Source organism: Aptenodytes patagonicus, chromosome 3 (assembly GCF_965638725.1).
Source record: "Aptenodytes patagonicus chromosome 3, bAptPat1.pri.cur, whole genome shotgun sequence".
NCBI lineage: Eukaryota > Metazoa > Chordata > Aves > Sphenisciformes > Spheniscidae > Aptenodytes > Aptenodytes patagonicus.
In genome coordinates this window covers 101,662,063-101,682,450 of record NC_134951.1, presented here as the reverse complement: position 1 = coordinate 101,682,450, position 20,388 = coordinate 101,662,063, and the positions used below count along the sequence as shown (strand labels likewise).

Genomic DNA, 20,388 nt, shown 5'->3' with positions numbered 1-20,388 from the left:
ACCCATCCAACATTATGTATTTATAATCAAATTCATAATACAAAATGAGAATAATTTTATTTTAAATATGAAAGAATTATTTTAAGTGTATTCACAGGAAACTTAATCCATATCCATATGTATGTGTTTGCAGGAAATAAATTATGCTTTTCGTGACCTAGTGGTAGTTGTTAACTCATAGGAATTGCTGCATTTCTGCATTACAGCTGTGTGTTTTCTAACAGAAGCAGAACTATCTTATACTTGCAACTTCAAAATGTAGGTCATTGTGTTGGTGAATGTAGGTCAGAGTGAAGGGGAAGAAGACAGAATGCAAACTCCTCCACATGGATCTTTCAGCTTATCCCTGTTTTGAAGGTAAAGAGGCTTACCTACCTGTTCAAGCACGAGAAGCTTTTCCTTTTACTAAAATTAACGCAGGTATTCTGGCTTCTTGGCTTAGCTGGAAGCACTGTGTGCTTCCACACTTGAGACCTGTGTTTGTGAAAGACCTCCTGACTCCTGCTTCTTTAGCTGCCAGCCACTTACATCATTGCTGAGGTGATACTTCCTTCCCTGTGGGGGAAGGGAGCGGGGAGGAGAGTCGTGCGCATCGCTAGCATCTGCCTGAAGAAGAGCGTTGTCTTTCCAAAGGTGCTTTACCCTTCTCTCAGCACAGAGCTATCTGATACACCTGCAGTTTCAGACGGTATCAACATTGTAATGGTAGCAGGGGAAAGAACGGTGACCCCTCATAAGAGCTTTAGTGGCACCATTCAAAGTGCCCTTTCAATAATAACCGTAGAAAAGTGAGAGACGTTTGACTGAGGGTACTGAAAACTCAGATGTTGAAGGATTTTGCTACAACTGACAAGTATTTTTAAAACTCGCTCAGGCTAAAAGTTTGCTATAAAAGGGTTTAGGTTTTTTGTGTTTGTGGGTGTGAGGGGTTTTTTGTAATGTGAGATATAAGTATTATAAATGGTATTAAATTAGCCGTGTCTTCACTAAATATTAAAAAAGCACTTTTATTGCTTGAGTATACACCAGTCACCGCAAACTGAAACATTCTTTATATTGTACACTAAAATATTTAAACAGTTATTATATTTATTGCAAAATCTGTCATTTTAGTATATTTCAATGCTCAAAAGCATTGAAATGCTCAAAAGGGAGATGGAAAATCCTGTACAATTCTTAGTGTATGTTTCACTGAAGAATGGGTAGTCGTGTGTGAATATTTTATTTTAACCCTTAGCAAGTCTAAGCAAAATAGCACATTTGCAAACACCTAATCAGTCTAAACTGTCATAAACAGGACAAATACCAATATTGCTTTAGTGGTTTTGTCATACATATGAATAGTCACTCTATCTTTCTTACCTTTAAGATCTTTGTCATACAAAAGTTATATGCAAAGTTTTGGCCAAATCCCGTCTAGGCTTTTGCTTGGTCTGCAGGCAGACAACATATTAATAAATTGTCATTATTTACCACTATGAGTAAGGGTAGTTCAGAGTACTTACTGGATGAAAGGAAGAATTATATACTTGATGGTTACAATCAGGCTCGAAGTCATTTAAAAGGGAGACAGTTTTTCTCCCAAACTTCTGCTTCTATTAAATATGTTGTGATGTTTTTAAAGTCTCGAGAATAAAAAATTATAAAAAATGATCTAAAGGATGCACATACATAGTAAGCTGCATGGAATTCAGTTTACCTGTCTAGAAATATCTAAAGGATGCTCCCACATGTCTGTTTTTAAGTTTAGTGAAACCGTTGAAGTGTCTGTAGTTCATACTATTAAGTTTCTGTCACATTCGTTCATAATGTGTTGGGGGGGGGGGGGGGGGGCTAACCCTGATTTTTACCTGTGGATAGACATGTAAGCCTGTTTTTTCATCGCTAAGCAACAGCAGATGGAAAACACGTACAACCGTAATTTGGCCGCATATGCCTTTGATTCATCCTCCCTGAACTTTGGGAACCTAACTCAAGTGCCTGAATACGAGTCTGTTTTCCGCAGGCTCCCTCCAGCAATGGAGACTGGTGCCTGCAGGAGAGCGTGCGAGCCACACAGGATCTGTGCTGCCCTCTCCGTGGGCCACGGCGCTTCAGTTTAGATGTTCAAGTGAGGTGGGAAACTAGTCTGACGAAACAGCGAGTTTCATGAGTGAATGGTGTTGAAGGGGTGAATTTGCATGGATGCCTCCAAGTACTTGCGAAGGTTGACAATGACCAGTGTAAGTTTTATGATGAAAGCTTTTAAAGTCACAAATAATACAGATTAGGTGAAAAAAGCATGATTGCTCCTGTCTATTCCCATACGAGAACTAGAGGGCCTTAGATGAAAATGACAGGGAGGCAAGTACAAAACAAGAGAGAGGAGATGTTTCTTTATACAGCATGGTAAAACTGCAGTGCTTCCAGCCACGGGACGTTGCAGCTATGGAAAGTTTACCGCAGTCCACAAAACAACTAGAAAAATCCTTTGGAGACCATTAAACAGAACTTATCACTTGTACCTCCTCTTCTCCTCAGGAACTTCTTGAGCCACAGCTAGAAATCATGCTGCGTTATTGCCCTAGTCCTGTATTTGTCCTTATCACGTGTTACTGGTCAGTGTCACAGTCAGATTGATGCCTTACCTAACAAAACCTAAGAGAAAAGGAGCTAAATAAAAAGAAACTGGGAAGAAACAAAATGACTGTAAAGGACAGCTGATGAAAAAGGAGGGGGCTCCTGTCTACTGTTAGAAACAGGCTACAAGGCAAGGTGGGCCTCTCATCTCGCCTGGTACAAACAGTTTGATGTTCATGTGAATGCCCAAATGTCAGAAGTTTCATAGACTGAAGTTTTATATAACTTTTAAAGTCTTCACAATTGTATGTATGTGTACAGATATATGTGTATGTTTATGTGTGTGTGCATGTATCTACAAAGTAAATTTCTGATCATTACTCGGGATGAAATCTAAGAAATATTCAGTTCCAATGCTTAATCAGAAGTCTTCCATTAAAAGTCTTGGTTTTTTCTTTATTCCATGGTATTATGGCAAATTTAGAAAATGAAACAGTTGGTAGAAGTCTGCGGATGGTAATATGTATTCAAATATTATTTTAGACAAAAAAAAAAATCTGTTTTAAGAAGGCAAATATCTTTGTTTTATAGGTCTCTGGCCATCTGAAGAAGTGCTGGCTTACTACTGCCTAAAGCACAATGAAATATTCAGGTACGGAGTTAAACATAAAAAGATATTTTCCAATCTGTTAGTTTTATTGTATCTGCATGGTAAAGATGGCTATGATTTAAGTCTTCAGATTAAATTTAAAATGTTCAAGGTGAAAGCATGTTGCTCTTAACAAAGAATTCTGAGCTGCCTTTGGGTACTAATATTGCACAGCAAGCTTTCTGCTATATGTCAAAGACTTTTGATTGCCACTCAAGGCGTTTTATTTCACTTTGATTTTTGGGAAACAAAAGTGAAGCTCCAATCGATCAGTACTGATTGTGAAGGTCAGGAGAAACAAAAGACATTCTTTAAACTGACATCTGTTGCAAAAGCAAGCAAAATATTACTTGATAAAATACATAATAATCACTGCATATAGCTATGGAGGAATTTGCACCTGTATTTAAGTGTTGTGAAACAATTTTGAGACATCCTGCACTTTTATTTGTTTTTGTTTTTTCACATTTTCCAAACTTGTAGAAGACGGTTATCAAGGCTTCAATAGGAACACCTAAAAATAAAATCCATCCTGCGTCCTCTCTCTTTCCCCTTGAGTATACAGAGCTTTACGCTTGGAAATCCTTGACGTTTCATTGTCCAGAGGATGAATGGGATGCAAGAAAAGCCATTATAACAATGCATTTGGAGGCGTAAATTGTGTTCTAAGTGAGGGTGCAAGGCTAATACCAAGTAAACCAGCTTGGAGTATACAAAATCCCTCAGTCTGTGTACATATGGTGTTGGTAAAATAGGGAAGACCGAGCTGTAAGTCCCTGCCCCTTGTACCAAAGCTGAAAGCGCATCAGCTGGGAGCTGGTTCCTGCAGCTTGCTCAGACTCCTATCTGAAATCAAAGACCTGGCACCAAAGCATGCTCTGGTTTGTAAAGCCTCATTTCTACTCCGTCCGCCACCTGATCGAAGCCCACCCCATTAGAGGAGGCAGCTAACACACCTAATCTGGTAGTTGCTTCCAGATTAAACTCCTTCCTCCGAGTTTAGCTGGGCACCGCATTGTGTGACTTTTGCTGCTGTAGTGGTGTCCCTGTAGCACTTTGCCGTCCAGCCCCATGCCGTGGCTCGTACGCTCTGCTTGTTCTCAGAGGCTCTTCACAGCCAACCTCCCTGCGCTGCTCACTAACAGGGTATTTTCCTAGTTTGGGTGTGCAAGCCTGGATACTCGGAGACAGCGATCAGTCAAACTTCCACAGAGGAAATGGGCAGTTTCACATCCTGATTTCTCGGGATTATGCCCTCTCAACAGTACGCTCAGAGTAGAGTTTCTTAGTTAATTCTCATTGATAAACGTCACTAAATACTGCCTGAGAGATGGATATGATTTTTAAAATTTGCTAATAAGGGAACTTTGCACTGAAATAAATTATTTATATGCATAAATATATACGTGTATATGTGTGTGTGTGTATGCTCATATATTATGTACATGCAAATTTGGTTCAAAATGCACTAAAAACCCCACGCTAGATACTTTCCTGTGTTTATTTCGATAAGCATGACTCTTACAAAAGATTAAGTGCCCTGTAAATTTTATATATATGTAACCATATGTATATACTTTTAATATATATGACATATATGGTTTAGAAAAATAAAAACTTATGTGAGGAAAAACCTATAATCATTCTATTTAAACCACAAACTGCAAATTTCCCACATCTGTTATATATTCTCATTGGGTTTATGTACAGTTTGTTCCTCCGAACTATGTCCGTCTTTTGTCTCATTTCCACTAAATAGGACAACTAGACTTTTTTCAAATAAAATTTGTGGAGTCTAAGAAAAATAAATCTATCCCATCTAGACAGCAAGCATTAGTATACTGTCACTCAGCCTAGTCCGCTGGCCCCAGTGAACAAAATATCAGCATCTGTATACTGATACTGATACGGCATCCTAGATGCTCTTTCTAAATATCAGTGTTGAGCGAGTAGGGATGTAGTACTTTCACATAAAAATAGGTTTTCAAATGTTGGTATTTTAGGGGAGAAGAAAGGGGAGAAGAAAAGGTGCACCAAAACAAAATCTGTTTAGCTGAAATTCCATTTTCTGCCTGTCAAAAATGTCTCAATGGGAACGTTTCTGCCAGCTGTAACAGTTGCCGCAGATTTAGCTATAAAGCAGCATGTTCCTAAACTGAGGCTCTGCCTTGCCCTAGACGCCGCTTCACGCAGTTTTGGCGCGGGGTCAGCATCCCTCCCTCCTCCCCTCCTAGGGCAGGCCATGGCTCTGGAGGACATTCTTTATGGCTCCCCCTGCAAGCTCCCATCCGGCACGCTCTCTGTGCCAAATTATATTTCACATGCACGTCTTAATAACAGCACAGTATGGTCTAAGTTAAAAGCAGCCTTTTAGACCGTGTATTCAACCCTCTGCTCGGGCTCAGTTTAGGCTCTTGACACTAACTTCGTTTAGTTTTCTGTGGCTTAACTGTTTGCTGCTCCCATCGTTGTTCATAACAGCATTGTTTGTAGGTCACTTGCAGCTTTAAGTGCTAATTGAAGGATCGGATTTCTTCATGTGTAATTGTTTTGTGGTATATGGCTTGTTTTAAAACTTGTCTCTTTTTTAATATAAAAAGGCTTTTAGGCATAACTATATGGAGAGATATATAAATAATATTAATTTCCCCATTTACTTCTCTAACTGTTTTTGCAAGAATGAATGTGGATTAACATTGTTATCCTTTCCTAACAATTATCTTTCGCTACTCTAGCTAGTTTAGTTCTAAAAGACAGAGCCATTGACAAGGGAAAAAAGGGAACCTTCTCAGATTTTTCAGCTCAGCGGTGGTAATGTTGCACTGAACACTAATGAGGGAACCCCCACTGATTTGCCTGCTTTGTGACTTTTCTATTTCATAATTATTTTTAAAACGCAAAACGACATGAGGTAGCCTAGTCATGTCTCTACAACTTCCTGGTAGCTCAGTTCTTACTGCAGATGGCAATTTGTTCTTGTAACATATATGTCTCTCTGACCATTTTCATCTAATTTGTATGGGTTCTACCATTTCCTTTCTCTCTTTCAGGGACCTTGCTGTGTGTGAGCTAGGGGGTGGCATGACATGCTTGGCTGGGCTCATGGTAGGTCTTTTCTCAATTCCAATCCCATTCAGAGGAAGAAACAAAAGGAAAAATGTTCCAGTGCCTCCAACTGCTGGGTCAGAGAACTGTCAACAGCCTCAGCTGCGGTCAAGCTGCAGAGTCTTGAGAGACCTTCTAGATTGACTTACTTTCGTATCATATTGATTTTATGGTTGCCTCGATGAGCAGAAACATTTTACCTCCGTGCAGTCAATATCTCTTGTTGTGATATTCCAGGCCACGTACGGTCTGTCTTTCATTGCCATAGCCAAAGCATTTTTTTTTTTTTCAGATTATAGTCCCATTTGCTAAGATACAGGAATAGCCTGGCGAATCACAGTTGGAGCACCATGATATAGCTGCTAATGTTTTGCCTGCATTATTACACCAACAAACATGATCCAGAGCTCTCGGTAATTAGATTCTTTTGAATTAGATTGGCCATTCAGGAGAGTCGTTCACCATTCTCTGGGTTCTGAGTCATGTATTCAGGAGATATTATGTAGCAGTGCAGTGCATTAGACAAGTTTTTATGTCTCTACAAATAAAAGCATATTGTTACACTGATTGGCATTTGACAAACCTGTCGCTCTTATACAATGTGTCGAGGTTACAGCCCAATGTGCGAGCATGTCAAAGCTCACAAAAAAATTACCCTTACAAAGCCATCTGCCTGCAATGCAAAGTTATATGAAGGGCATCAGGCAGTCAGACAGAAGCAAGCTGAAAGGCAGAGTGACAGCCTTGTATGATGGCTCTACTAGATAAACAGAAGCCCGCAAATGAAAGCCTCTCAGAATACCATCATCCGCTGTCACAATGCAATTACGGAACAGAATGATAGCAAGATAGAGGCTCCCGCAAATGGAATGATAAAAGTATTGACTGATTTGATTGAATGATTAAAATAATGCAGACATAAAATGAAAAAAGATTGAAGATTGTTACAGAGAAATAGGTGAGGAAGCATGATACTGAAGGCTTGTCACTCCTGTCTTCACTTCCACACAGACAAGCATATTTGCTCATTGTTTGCTGTGCTCTTTTTTTCAGGTTGCTATTTCTGCAGATGTCAAAGAAGTTCTGTTAACTGATGGAAATGAAAAGGCCATCAAAAGTATCCTTATTCAGATAGAAAACTGGTTTGTTGTGCTCGTTCCTTTTTACTGGCTGAGTAACAATCAATATAAAGACAGACAGCATGGGGTATATTAAGAAAAAGTCCCCGCATAAGTAATTAAAAAATAGATGTAGAATATCTTGAACAGAGCTACAGCTTCCCCCACAATAAATGCCACATTTTCTTCTTTAATTAAAAATGTACGTGTTGGTATAGAGCAAGTATAGTAGTAAATATTTGCCTTATGGTTGAGTGCTGAAAGATTCCTTGTGTGTATGCTGCACGTTACAGGAGGTGTAGCAGTGAATCAAATCATTAGCTCCCCTTCACATACTCGTTTTGCAGAAGAACTAGATTTTTTTTTTTGACTTACAGATACTAGCCTCTTAAAACATACCCAGTATTTTTATATTGTCATAGCTTTTCCAGTGTATATTGAAATGCATGGTTTCATTGCTGCTGCTAAGTTATAACTGCCTACAAATTACCCATTTAGTGTGCTTAATCAATTAGCAATTTATCATTATTTCTCTTGATGTAAGATTGCAAAACTCCTCTGTCCCTTGTAGAAAGTATTTTATTATATTTCTTGTATTAGAATAAATTGCTATTATGCCCTTCTAATATGAACGCATAGTTCAGAAAATTGAACCGGACTTTGGCTAAGCGAGAGAATGAGTGAATATAATTTGTGGTGACATTAAATATCAGCACAGAACAAGAACAGATATATACAGTGAATGCTAATAGCCCTTAGAAATTGAGAGGGGAAAAAAGGAAGATATCTATTTGCTTTTGTCCATTGGTAATTTTTCCATTTGCATTTTAAGGCAGACTAGTTTTTCAGGTTTTGGCCACTGCATCATCAGAATTATTTAGATTTGAGTTTTGTATGTACTTGAGAGCTGACATAATGAGTACTTAGCGAAAAAAATAAACTAATTTGTGCTTTAAAAAAACTGCAGTTGCTGATGACTGTTAAAACAGGAGACATTGCAGTGCAATAATATTAGCTGCTACCTTTAAAAAGACTTTCTTAGAGGTAACTGAGGTAACTATAATTGCTTACAACACCTTAACAATTTCATGGAAAAACCAGTCAGCCTAGATCGTATCTTTTAAAACTTGAAGGAAGCCTTATAAAAGTCTCCTTTTTCTTGAAAATGCAAGTTCTCAGTTGTGTTCCGGGGATTCTTATTTTGTTAAATTCTAGTTTGTTATACTCATGTCTTGAGGAGGAAGTATTCATTATTCTGTGTATTTTAATCAGCATCACCCCTTTCAATCTTTCTTCTATGTCATTATGAAGAAAAAAAAAGTGGGAGAAAAAAAGTGTTTCAAAACTAGCCTAACAAAACAACCTGGTGTTTTATAGAAGCATAGGTATTTAACAAAAGGTCGTTTTACCCACAGAAAGCTTCAGGTGAGCTCAGTAATCATCAAGTCAGCAAATGTCTTGCATAGCAGATTCCGTAAACATACCTGAACTTTTTTGAAATTTAGAAGTCTTCTACAGCAAGGAAAATTGGCGAGTGCTAAAAGTATTCACTCAGTCTTTGGATTTAAACAAATTAAAGTGCTTTTATTCCTGAAAAAGATACTGTTAATGTCATCTAATTAGCACACCTTAGTTTTTCACAATACGTTTGAGAAATATCTTTTCTTTCCAAAAGTCTTACAAGAAGTCTTCATCTGTATTCACTCAGTGAATCCCTTTCAGAGAAGCGATTGGTGGAAGGCTCTAACAGGAATTTATTTTTCTTTTTTAACATTTGGTGCTCTGAAGGCTCAGCATTCAAAGTGCTTTTATTGTGTTGGATTTTACAATGGGCTTAATATTAGCAGGGTGCCAAAGTGCAGCAGACTAAGAACTTTACAGTGTAGGTGGAATGTATTCTTAAAAATGCACATAATAAAATTTATGTTGCATTTTATGTGTTTTATGGACTTCAGCAGTAATTTTATGATCTGTCTTATGGTAATTTTCTTTTGCATTCTTTTCTACGTGACTAGCTATAACAGAAGTTTAGGCTAAATTTAGACCTGTTTCAGCCACACCAGATTTGCTGAAATCAGTAAGAATGTTTAGTGTAATTGGAAATAGTAGCTGGCCCCGAGTGCCACAGATTACAAATGATGTATTTCTGCTAATTTTTATTATTGCTGATGGTATTTTTTGATTGTTTAGCATACCAAATTAAATTAATGTGGGATAAAATACTGTTTTCTTTTCTAGATTCTGCTCTTCAGGAATAGTTAATGCCTAGTATTATGCTTTTTATGTAGGTATTATAGATTAAAATAATCTTGTTTAAAAATTACTGTTTACATCTTCCCTTTAAATTTCTTAGGAAGCTTAAATTACATGCCAGTCATACTATAATATCCAAAAATTACTTTCCAAAAAGTAAAAGTGGTTGTCAACAAAAAAAGAAAAAAAAATCACTGTCAGAAGCCAGGAAATCGCCAAGCAAGCCTGCTAATTATTTTTAATGGGCAAGATGAGCACATTAAGAAACAAATGAATACATCAGGGAAATGTAATTGAAAATCGACCTGGCTATAGTGCATTGCATCTGAGAATCTGCCTTTGTATTATCATCATCATCATCATAATTATTGTTGTTTTTGTTGTTGTTATTGCTATTCAGTGAGCGTAACTAACAGCTTTGCTTTGTGAAGTCTCAAGCTTTTGAGGATTGATTTTTCTTTTAATTTTTGACATTCTTCATATTAGTCTCCATTTCATACTGCCACATGAAGTATTCACTATGTATGTTTTCAATATCTATATTAGGATATGTTACTGAAATGTTACAAGTTAAAACAATTTATGAATATGTTAATTTCAAATCATTGTCATTTTAACCATTTCACTGTGAAATATATAGCTATATTTTATATTAATCAGTGGTCTTATGCATGAGGTTTATGGAGGTTTTTAAAAGGATTTTATGAATTGAGTTACTAGTCCATTTAAAAGACTTCATTCCAACTCGCTCCTTTTGCTTATCATGGGCAGATTTTAATTTATTAACAGATCATTTATGTTGCAAAATCGATAAAATAAAGACAGATGTAACTACTTTTGCAGCTTTGTTCAAAACTTTATTGTTGGTTTAGTGTGTTTTATCTAAGTTCTTTCAGGATCATTTAAATAAAGTATTAAAAAGAAAAATATCGATATTTCAAGTGAAGAATAAAGATATACATAGGCAAAGTTATCAGATTCATCCCCCTTTGTAATTTTGGGTGATATGCATTCAGATACAAATTTTCTAACTTAGGTAGTATCTATGACGTAGTCAGTCATGAACATCAAATTCTGTTTCCCCAGAACACTGGAAGCATCTATACTCATTTCGACATGTGCAAATCCAAGGATGAGATTAATTTTTAGTAAAAATTGTCTCCTATTTCAGAGAGGCTGTGTACCTTCTGCCTTAACTCTCTTTCACACCATGCAGTAGTGACTTGAACTACTGCCTGAAAGCATCAATAATACAAAACATTGTTGCAGTGCACTATAATGGCCATTAAAATATAGTGTATGGATCTTTCAACAGTCCTGGGATATTTAGGTTAGAAAGGTCATGTTCAGCCTGAATGCCTGAAGACATGGGCATATAAATTATTTAAAAAAAGCTAGTGTTAACATGTTTACAACAATTATTAATAGTTTTGCTCAGTTATATAATTTAAGTGCAGTGTAGCTAATTTATAACAATGTTACTTCTGCCTCTACTTCAAAACAGCATACTTTGCTCATGGAATTATTTATGCCTTCCTTTTCCTTCACAGGCGTGGACTATTCATTACTATTTCTCACTGCATATTGCGGAAAAGATTTAAAAGGCGTGTCCAAACTACACAGATTTGTTTAAACCAGTTTTCTGTCATTCCATTTCTAGTTTTTGGCATCACAAAATACCAGTTGTCTTTTCTTTCTCATTGTTTGAATAGAGGCTTTCCTAAAATGACTTTTCTTAAATAGTCAACTGCGTTGGAAGGACAATTATGTGATTTCAGCAAAGCAAATAAAAAGATACATTAGTGATATTTTAAATTAGCCTGACACTGTGTTCAATTTTCTTATAAGAGCACTTGCAAAGAAGAATTCAACATATTTTGTGCACCTAGAAACGTCCTCCTAATTAGCATCAGATTTTCTGTACCTTAAATAAGAAAGAGTGATCATTGACGTCTTTATCAACATTGTCCCTTTAAGATAATCTTTAAATTTGAGAGTGAATTGCTCCAATATGTATGGATTCACACTGGGTGCCATTTAGTATTCTCATAGTTCCTTGGTTAATTGCTACACCTTTTCCTTCCTATGGCTTCTCACTAACCACAAATGATTGATTATGAAGGTTATCTTTCTAGGCATAGATGACTGGGCACAGCTTCCCTTGAAACTTTTCATTGACAGCCTTTGCTTTGGCCTGCCTGAATGGCTACCCAATTTTGTGACCTGATCTTCCAAACTGAAAGAAGCTGAGATACGAGGCTGAGGCATTGAGACAGGAGGCTGAGGCGTTGTTGCAGTGCCTATGGGGAAGAAAAGGCGTTTATTGCTTTGTACTATCTTTTATGGTGGTTCCAAACCATTCTCAAGAAAGCAAATGGACTAGAAACTCCCTTGCCGATAGGTTAAGGTGCTCCCCTTGTGTGCTGGATTTCACCCAGACAGAGCCAGGAACAAAGGTGCGTGTCTTGTGGCAGGGCAGAAACTCAAAACCCATAAGCCTCCAAAACCTCAGCACTGTGATCTAGTGAGCCAGTCAATAGAGACAGGCAACAAGTGCAAGTTGCCGCGTAGATGTATGGCTGATGTGCTGGAGTAGCAATGTAAAATTTATGCTTCTGAAAAGACTGACTGTTAGCACAGATTAAAGAAGACCAAATGACAAAAGACATTATGAAGGTATTAACAATGGAAAAAAGTATTTTTTGTTATTTTTATTACTGCTCTAGTTTTATAGATAATTCTTAACAAATACGCTACAGATGTAAGTGAGATCATCACAAGAAACCAAAATGCAGGAGTATTTAAGGCGCAGAAGGTGTCAAGCTGGTAAGATTCTACTAAACTGTTTTACTGATTCTTGCATGTAATTGTATATTTAATGTAAATGTGAAATGTATGCAAAAGTGTGACAGTGTGACCTATATTACTGATGCTGACACAGATGTATATACAATATAAGTAGGTAAGTGATGCAAGACAGAAATTTGGAAGTATTGGGAAAAAAAAAGTAATTGCTTTTTAATATAGCAAATACAGTATGATGAAACTCGGTGACATAACCTCTCTTTCCTTTTTTTTTTTTTTTTTTTTTTAACATACACTATGTCTCTTCAAGCCGTGGTTTAGTGCATGGTTGAAATGTGGCTGCTTCGGAGTCAACATTACCCATTGTACTGAATGTGAGGCTTGGAATGAATGTACCTAAATCACTGGCAAGTTTCATTTTAAATAGCTCTGAGAATTCAGGGTGGCAACAAATCGCGTTTGCCCCTGAGGTAGATGTTGTCGGAGCATCCATGGGAAGTTTTTTGGTTATCCTGTCTGTGCAATCAGTATCGCGTTGTTGCTGCAAGGACAGATGGGGAGCATGGGAGCCAGGCACAGCGTGCTGGGGCCCTTCTCTCGCTGACTATGTCCTAAGGTGCAGGGCGCACCCAGCATTTTTCTCATAGTGCACCAGCTCTGTTGTCTCTGAGTTAGCCCTGAAAGCATGCTCTGGAGGGTGCGCGTTGTAGAGGTTCAGAGAATTTGGTTTCAGATCGTCTCCAGAGCCACTGGAGTGGTGCCACTGAGGTTAGCTCTTTAACTGTCTATTTCATTGAGGCATCTCCAGGTAGAGTAGGGACTGGAAGCAGCTGAAAACTTGAAGTGTGTTCATCTCTTGTAGTATTTGAAAAGTAAATTGTAAAGTACTTCATATTCGTGATACAGGGTTAAGAATCAGAATGTGCTTAGAGATGGCTACCTAAGAGCAAGTAGTGCACTCTTTTGTGTCTAAATCTTCTTTTTTTTTTTTTTTTGATGATTCTCATTCCAGAAGGGCTCTCTGTCCTTCTCAAAGTGACAAAAGTAAAGTTGAAAAAGGGCTAAGAAAGGCAGGCTGTTACAGCAGAATAAGCTTATTAACATAGAGTGTTAAACCCATACAATTTTAATGGCTATCATTCACATCATTTATCCCTACACTTATGTAGCCATTCTGTGTAGAGAAGTTCTTTTAAGTGAGCGCTTAGGGTTAGAAAAATTCTGCCTTCATTAGGATGTACGTGCATATAACTTAGAGATATATCTCTGCATCCTAATAAGTGCCTGCCAAGTAGACAAAGGCCACGCGGGCCCCAGGAATGGTCTTTCAGGTTCCATGTGCTGAACGCTTCTTGCGAGCAACCTCAGACACTCATCCCTGCTGAGGAGAGGCTGTGTGGTATGTCCATCCAGAAGCTTAGATTTTGTAGATTGCCAATTGCCATCTACTTTGTATGAGATTTCGGATTTCATCCCTTGTCAAGACTTCAAACCTGGTCTTTTAGATATCAATCAAAAGCACATTTTCTACCCTGTCCTCATTTACATTTATCTAATGCTTAAGGTCATTTGTGATCATTTGAGTGTATTTCAGCATATGGAATCAGTGAATAATAGATTTCAGCCTCACGCTGTGAAGAAAGATTGTGTTTTTACAAGACATGATGTTGTTTACTGGGTGTTAATAATCACTAATTAATAAACATATCTAGACGTCATAAAATGTTGCATTTTAAGGACTAAAAATGTCAAGTGTTTAACTTCTTGAGTGCAATAGCGTTTGGGGCCTTATTTGCATAAATAAAATAATTAAATTACAAAATGAAGTACTATATCAAAACATAAGGCTCATTATTATAATAAACATAATTCGATTTTTAGTTCTACATTCTTAAGGCGTTTGCAGATTTGTTTTAACAGTGTAAAGTTTTATAAAATAAGTATTCAAATGACTCTCTAATCCCAAAAATAATGATCATGTTGCATTTCTCTATCTTATACATGTTAATATTTGATTTCTCCTGTCAAAATTAAGGTTATGCTTTGGTTAGTTATTTGAGAAGTGCTAATGGATGGATCAGTCTTTCAGATTCAGTAATGACGTGATGAAGGCAGTAACAGTTATTTGATCACTTCTCAAGGCCTTGAAGAAACTAAAAGGCTGATGTAAAATCTGAAATATTACCATAACCCTGATTCACTTTTCCTACAACCGAAAACTTTAGTTATATAATGATAATGGGGGAAAAAAACGCACAAGAAAATGTAGTGTTTTGTAGGGAAGAATGCAACACTGGCATGCAAAGTGACGTTAGGTGACTTCTTTTACATTGATCAGAGCTTGCAGGCAAATGAATATAGTGATGTATTTAATGACTTACTGCAACATTAATTTAATCTGAAGAAGGCATGTTCCCCACTCTAACGTACCATTTAAACAATGTCCAGTCTTGCAACTTTGCACAGTGTCCAGTGCAAAGTTACAAGATTCTTTCCGCATAAAAGATAATTCAGAATAGACCCTTCTCACTGCACCTTCAGCTCACGTCGGGATCTTGTACTCTTCCTTGCACGTGGAGCAAAAATTATCAGTATGAGAGTCAGTTTGTGCCTGTTCCAGACATTTAAGTCTAGACTTGGAAAATATGCCAAAAAATGTATGGCGCAAAAAGGAACAATCCAGTATCAGCCAAGAGAAGTTAGATTAGGACAACCTGCCATACATTTATTTATTTAGATTTATACAAAATGCAGTCAATGAGCACTTATCTAGCTCTCTGCCAACTCTTGTTTATTGTTTAAAAGTACGGTAATGTAAGCCAAACTGGCGGTTTGTCATATTATGTGTTACAATGTAATAATAGATATTTAGTAAGCAGTTTACTTCAGCAATATATATAGGATATACAATTCTATTTTATTTTTAGCTTCCATGAGTATGTTTAGTATTTCTTGCTTACACTTACTGGAAATAGGTACAGCAATGCCACCAAGTTACTAATAATGACTTGCCATAGTAAGGTGAATTATTAATACCGTGTATGGGTTTGACGATTTTATTTTTTTCACGGTTCAAAAATTATCCATGAATCACGTTGTTTACCCCATAACTTAGCATATGAGTTATTCTGATAGCAGTCTTTGTACCATCAACTGTTATTAGTTTGACATGCATTATATCATTGTTTTGAACATGTCCACCAATTATTAAATTAGCAATAACAAAGTCAAGGAATCTCTGCTCTTTTTCTTCTCTTTATTTTAATGTGGAAATCTTCCTGATGCAGGGGTCTGAGTAGTAGAATTTTGAAAAATTGTTGTTATTACAAATGTCATGATGGGAAAGCTCTATCAAAGAGGAAGGCTTGCGGTATATTCTAAAGATTAACAGACTCTGTCTTAGCTGCCAGGGAATTTGTTCTCCCATCAGATTCCCTCGTCTGAGAAGACCAAATCTGTTATGAACAAAATTTGTATACTTATTGCTGATATGGGACCTGTGAGTTTTAGCTGTGAACAAGTCTATTGTTTTGCTGAGTTGCCTCGGAGAGATTACATTCCACATAAGAGTGTAAAAAAGTACATAAAACATCAAGTCAGTGAGAGAAATGCTTGTGGCATTATGCATCCTTTGATTTGATTAGTAATAATGTATCATATACTCTTTATCCATTCTATAGTCAACATTAGAACCCACATCAAGAATGTATGACCATGTGACCAAAAGTGACAATTCCTTCTCCTTAAAGGTTAACAGATAGGTTATAATCTTATCCAAGATTTTAGTGTTCCTTGCAAATGTAATGAATTTACAAGCTTCCGGAATTAAACCTAAAAAGAAAAAAAGTCTTTCTAAAGACTAAATGGCATCCAGTATAATAGTGGATGAGGTCTCAATGACAGAGCACTGAACTATATCGTCCTGATTCCGTTCTTATATTAATTACTTCTTTCTCTGTAACTGCCAACATGTGAGTATTTTACCTTACTGCAATGTTCTTCAAATATGCCAACTTTCTAACCTTCTTGATTTCAGCTGGTCGTGTAACAGGTTCCATCAACGTAGGACAGCCTTAATAAAGATTCTCTCTCTGTTTTCATTCATCAAAATTACTTGAATGTTGCTAAATTCAAACTTTTTGAAAACATATTTATTGAACTTTGTTGTGTTTGTCAGCTTAGCAACCCTAAAGGAATCCCTTTCTTCCAACTACTTTTCCAGTCTCCTCATGTAAGACTCTTGCATGACAGCATCTATTGGCAAGGAGGAAGCTGCCAAAAGGAACATTTCCTGCTCTGTGGTTAGAAATAAATGGTTCCTGCTTCCTGCTCTCTTTAATTTGATCACTTTATGTTTGTGTGGGAAGAAACAATGAATGGTCTGTCTGTTCATGCTCGTTGTGAATTTATCTCTATCACAGAAAACTCAGCTCAGGTGGAAACCGTTCCATACTTGCCCTGTTCTATATCTTTTCCTGTTTCAATCTACTCATTTTCAGGTGAGGGTGATCAGTACTGCATTCAAAGTGTGCATAAATCCATCGTATTTGAGAAGTCATGGCAGTCCAGTGAAGTTCCCACTGACTGGAAAAGGGGAAACATCACACCCATTTTTCAAAAGGGAAAAAAGGAAGACCCGGGGAACTACAGGCCAGTCAGTCTCACCTCTGTGCCTGGGAAGATCATGGAACAGATCCTCCTGGAAGCTATGCTAAGGCACATGGAGGACAGGGAGGTGATTTGAGACAGCCAGCATGGCTTCACCAAGGGCAAGTCCTGCCTGACTAACCTAGTGGCCTTCTATGATGGAGCAACTACATCAGTGGACACGGGAAGGGCTACAGATGTCATCTATCTGGACTTCTGTAAGGCCTTTGACATGGTGGAGGAATATGACAATGTGGAGGAATAATTATGCTTTCTGTTCCTCTTCTAAAAATACCTAACAGTGATTTGCTTTTTTGACTGCAGTTGAGCACTGAGCTAATATTTTCATGACACTGTCTGTCACAACATCAGGCGCTTTCCAGTGATGGTCAGTTTGGAGACCTTCATTTTCTTTATCAAGCCAGAGTTATTCTTCCCGTTGTGCACTTTGAATTTATCCACACTGAATTTCATCTGTCATTTTATTGTCCAGTTACTCAGTTTCATCCTTCTGCAATTCTTCACAGTCTGCTCTTCTCCTTACTATCTTGAATAACTTCTTAAATCAGCAAACTTTGCCACCTCAGTGCTCATCTCTTATAAAAATGTTGAATAGAACAGGTCCCAGGGGAACTCTACTGATTATCTCCCTTGATTGTGAGAACTGACCATTTACTACTACCCTGTCTTTTGTTCTATTATTTAGGCGCGCCAGGACTCTTCTCCAGTGGCTGTCTACTTTCCTTAAATGTTGTTGGTGAGGGTCTTTGCCAATAGCCTTTTGGAATCAGAAGCAGCCTGTGTTACCCAGATCACCCTTATCTGAATACTTGTTGACACCTTTGAAGAGTTTAAGGTTTATAAAGCAGGACTTCCTTTTACAGAAGACATCAAAAAAGGCTTCTGTGGTAAAACTGTCTTCAGTTTCTTCTACAGTGAACACTGATGCAGAGAATTAATTTCACCTCTCTGAAATGTTGTTACCCTCTGTGAGTGCTCATTCTATATCCTGATTATCAGCTGGCAGGAAGATTTAGAACTAAAGAAAGAGTACACTTATTTTTGGCCTGCCTAATTTTATTATTATATTTAATTTTCCAAGTTTGTGATCCTTTCTTCATTTGGGTGCGACTTCAACTTTTGGAGGAATGACATCTTGTTTCTAATAACCTTCTTTACCGTTTGGCCATACCAGCTGACTTTCACCAACTTCCAAGCCTCTCCTATTTGTGTATTGCACCCAGTTGTATTGACTTAATAAAGTTGCAATTTATTTTAAATTGCATTGTAGTTTTGTCTGTCTGTCTTTATGTGACCAGATAAAAATATATAAAGAGAAAAAATTGAGAAGTTAGCAAGCTTTGTAGAGAAATTTCTATGTGTTTGGAAGACCAGGGAGAAAAGCTAGGTGCTAGCTAAAAGTGTAGCATTGCATTATTTTAAATAATTCTTGCTCAAATCCTTGGCTATTTTATGATGGTCTCCTCTTAGCTTAAAAAACATGCTTTTGGTAAAACTATTCCTCTTGTACTCTCTTGGACTGGACAGAAAGACTAGGTGGAGACCACTGATCTGAGAAAACTTCCGTCTTTCTTCCCAGGGCTTTAAAGGAAAATGTCCATGAGATGTTAGAATCAAAGATTATTTGTTTTATTCCTATGCTCCTTTGTGTATCCATCTTTTTAGCCAACTTTTGCATTGTTTCCTGGTTCATGTTGTTACCATTGTACCTTTGTCTACCCTTCCTTGTCTACCTTGGCTCTACCTTAATAGGCAGTCATCAAGTACTTTTTACACACTTTCAGTAGGCTCTCTCCTTCACAGGCGCTCTCAGCTAATCTTTGCCACAGACACAGGAAAGTTGGGAGAGAAACTTTATTTTTTGACAAAATGATGCTAACAGGGTTCTTTGTTTAATATTCAATTAATATTCAATTAATATTCAGTTATTCAAACAGTAACCAAGGATACTGAAAATTAATGGGGTTCAGGAAAGAGGCAGAAGAGTGAATCAGGGTCTGGAAATGAGAGAGTTAAAGAGCTCTGTTTACTTAACTTGTCAAAGAAATGCCTTGTTTGTTAAGAAATGAATTGATTTTGATCTGAAAGTCTCATGTGGGGAAAAAATCTTTAATAGAAGATCACTCTTTAATCTAGCTTACAAGTACCTAACAAGATGTAGAAATTGAAGCTAGACAAATTCAGTCTAGAAAAAAATGAGATTTGACAGAGAGAATGATAATACATTAGAACATCTTTCCATGGGAAGTGGTAGTTTCTTAAGCAGTGAATGTGTTTAAATCAAGTTGGATGTCTTTCTGAAACGTGTATTAATTTCCTGATATATATGGGCTTGATACAGAAATTTGAAATCTTGCATGTTTATTGTGGTCCCTTCTGCCCTCAGAATTTAAGCATCTTTTCTGCTGCTTTTAATTTTTCCTCCCATTCAGTCCTTCTGGACCTGCCTGGTTCCCTCCACATTCTTTGTTTTTTCGTCTTGTTCCCTTCATTACCCTCCCCGTACTCATGGATAGACTATTTTCCATAGAGCAAGAAATTGTCTTCTTTTCCTTCGTATTTTTACACAAAACGAACTTTTACAAAGCTTTCATTCACTGATCCTACCAGTACGGTTGTGCCACATGTGCTTATGCTGTCTTGCATTTTGAAAGGATGTATTTTTTTTATACCCTATCAGTCTGAATTAGAATGTGAGAACCATCCGTTTTGTGCACAATGTACTACATGAAGTACATTTTAGTACTGCTAAAAACAGTAGTCAATCTCCTAAATAAAGACTGATTTAGAATGTATTGATGTAGAGGAGGGATGCGAAAAGGCAAATTCAGGAACAGTGGCATTTTCTTATCAACAACATTTTTATACAAGATATTCTCACTTCTTTTAAAAAAATAGCCACACTTGTGCTGAGTGTTGGGCTGTGGTGTGTCTACAAAATGGAAAACTTTATTCTGCAACAACTGTATTTACATGCAGTGCATTTATTATGTCCCAAAAATTTAATAGCTTTTGATATGCAGCGAATGCGTAAGTGTTAGGACTGTTATTTTTGAAGACAAAACTGTTTTTGTAATGTTTCCATCTGAATTTTAGCAAAATATGTTGTACAGAATAAGAGAGAGAAAATATGTTCTCAGAATAAGGAATAAGGGAAGCACGTAACTTTATCATATGCTTTTCAGAAGGAACTTTTAGGCAGGAAAAACTAGATAGAATCATAGAATATCT

General features: G+C 37.1%; 1 protein-coding gene across 1 annotated transcript in view; it reads left to right on the top strand.

Annotated features, from left to right (window-relative positions):
* CAMKMT (calmodulin-lysine N-methyltransferase) overlaps positions 1–20,388 on the top strand; it is a 223,285-nt gene that overhangs the window by 176,215 nt on the left and 26,682 nt on the right. Inside the window, exons 4-7 of the mRNA XM_076334423.1 lie at positions 3,151–3,211; positions 6,259–6,313; positions 7,367–7,430; positions 12,444–12,510. Coding sequence (XP_076190538.1) covers positions 3,151–3,211; positions 6,259–6,313; positions 7,367–7,430; positions 12,444–12,510 — 247 coding nt within the window. The remainder of the gene's footprint in view (positions 1–3,150; positions 3,212–6,258; positions 6,314–7,366; positions 7,431–12,443; positions 12,511–20,388) is intronic.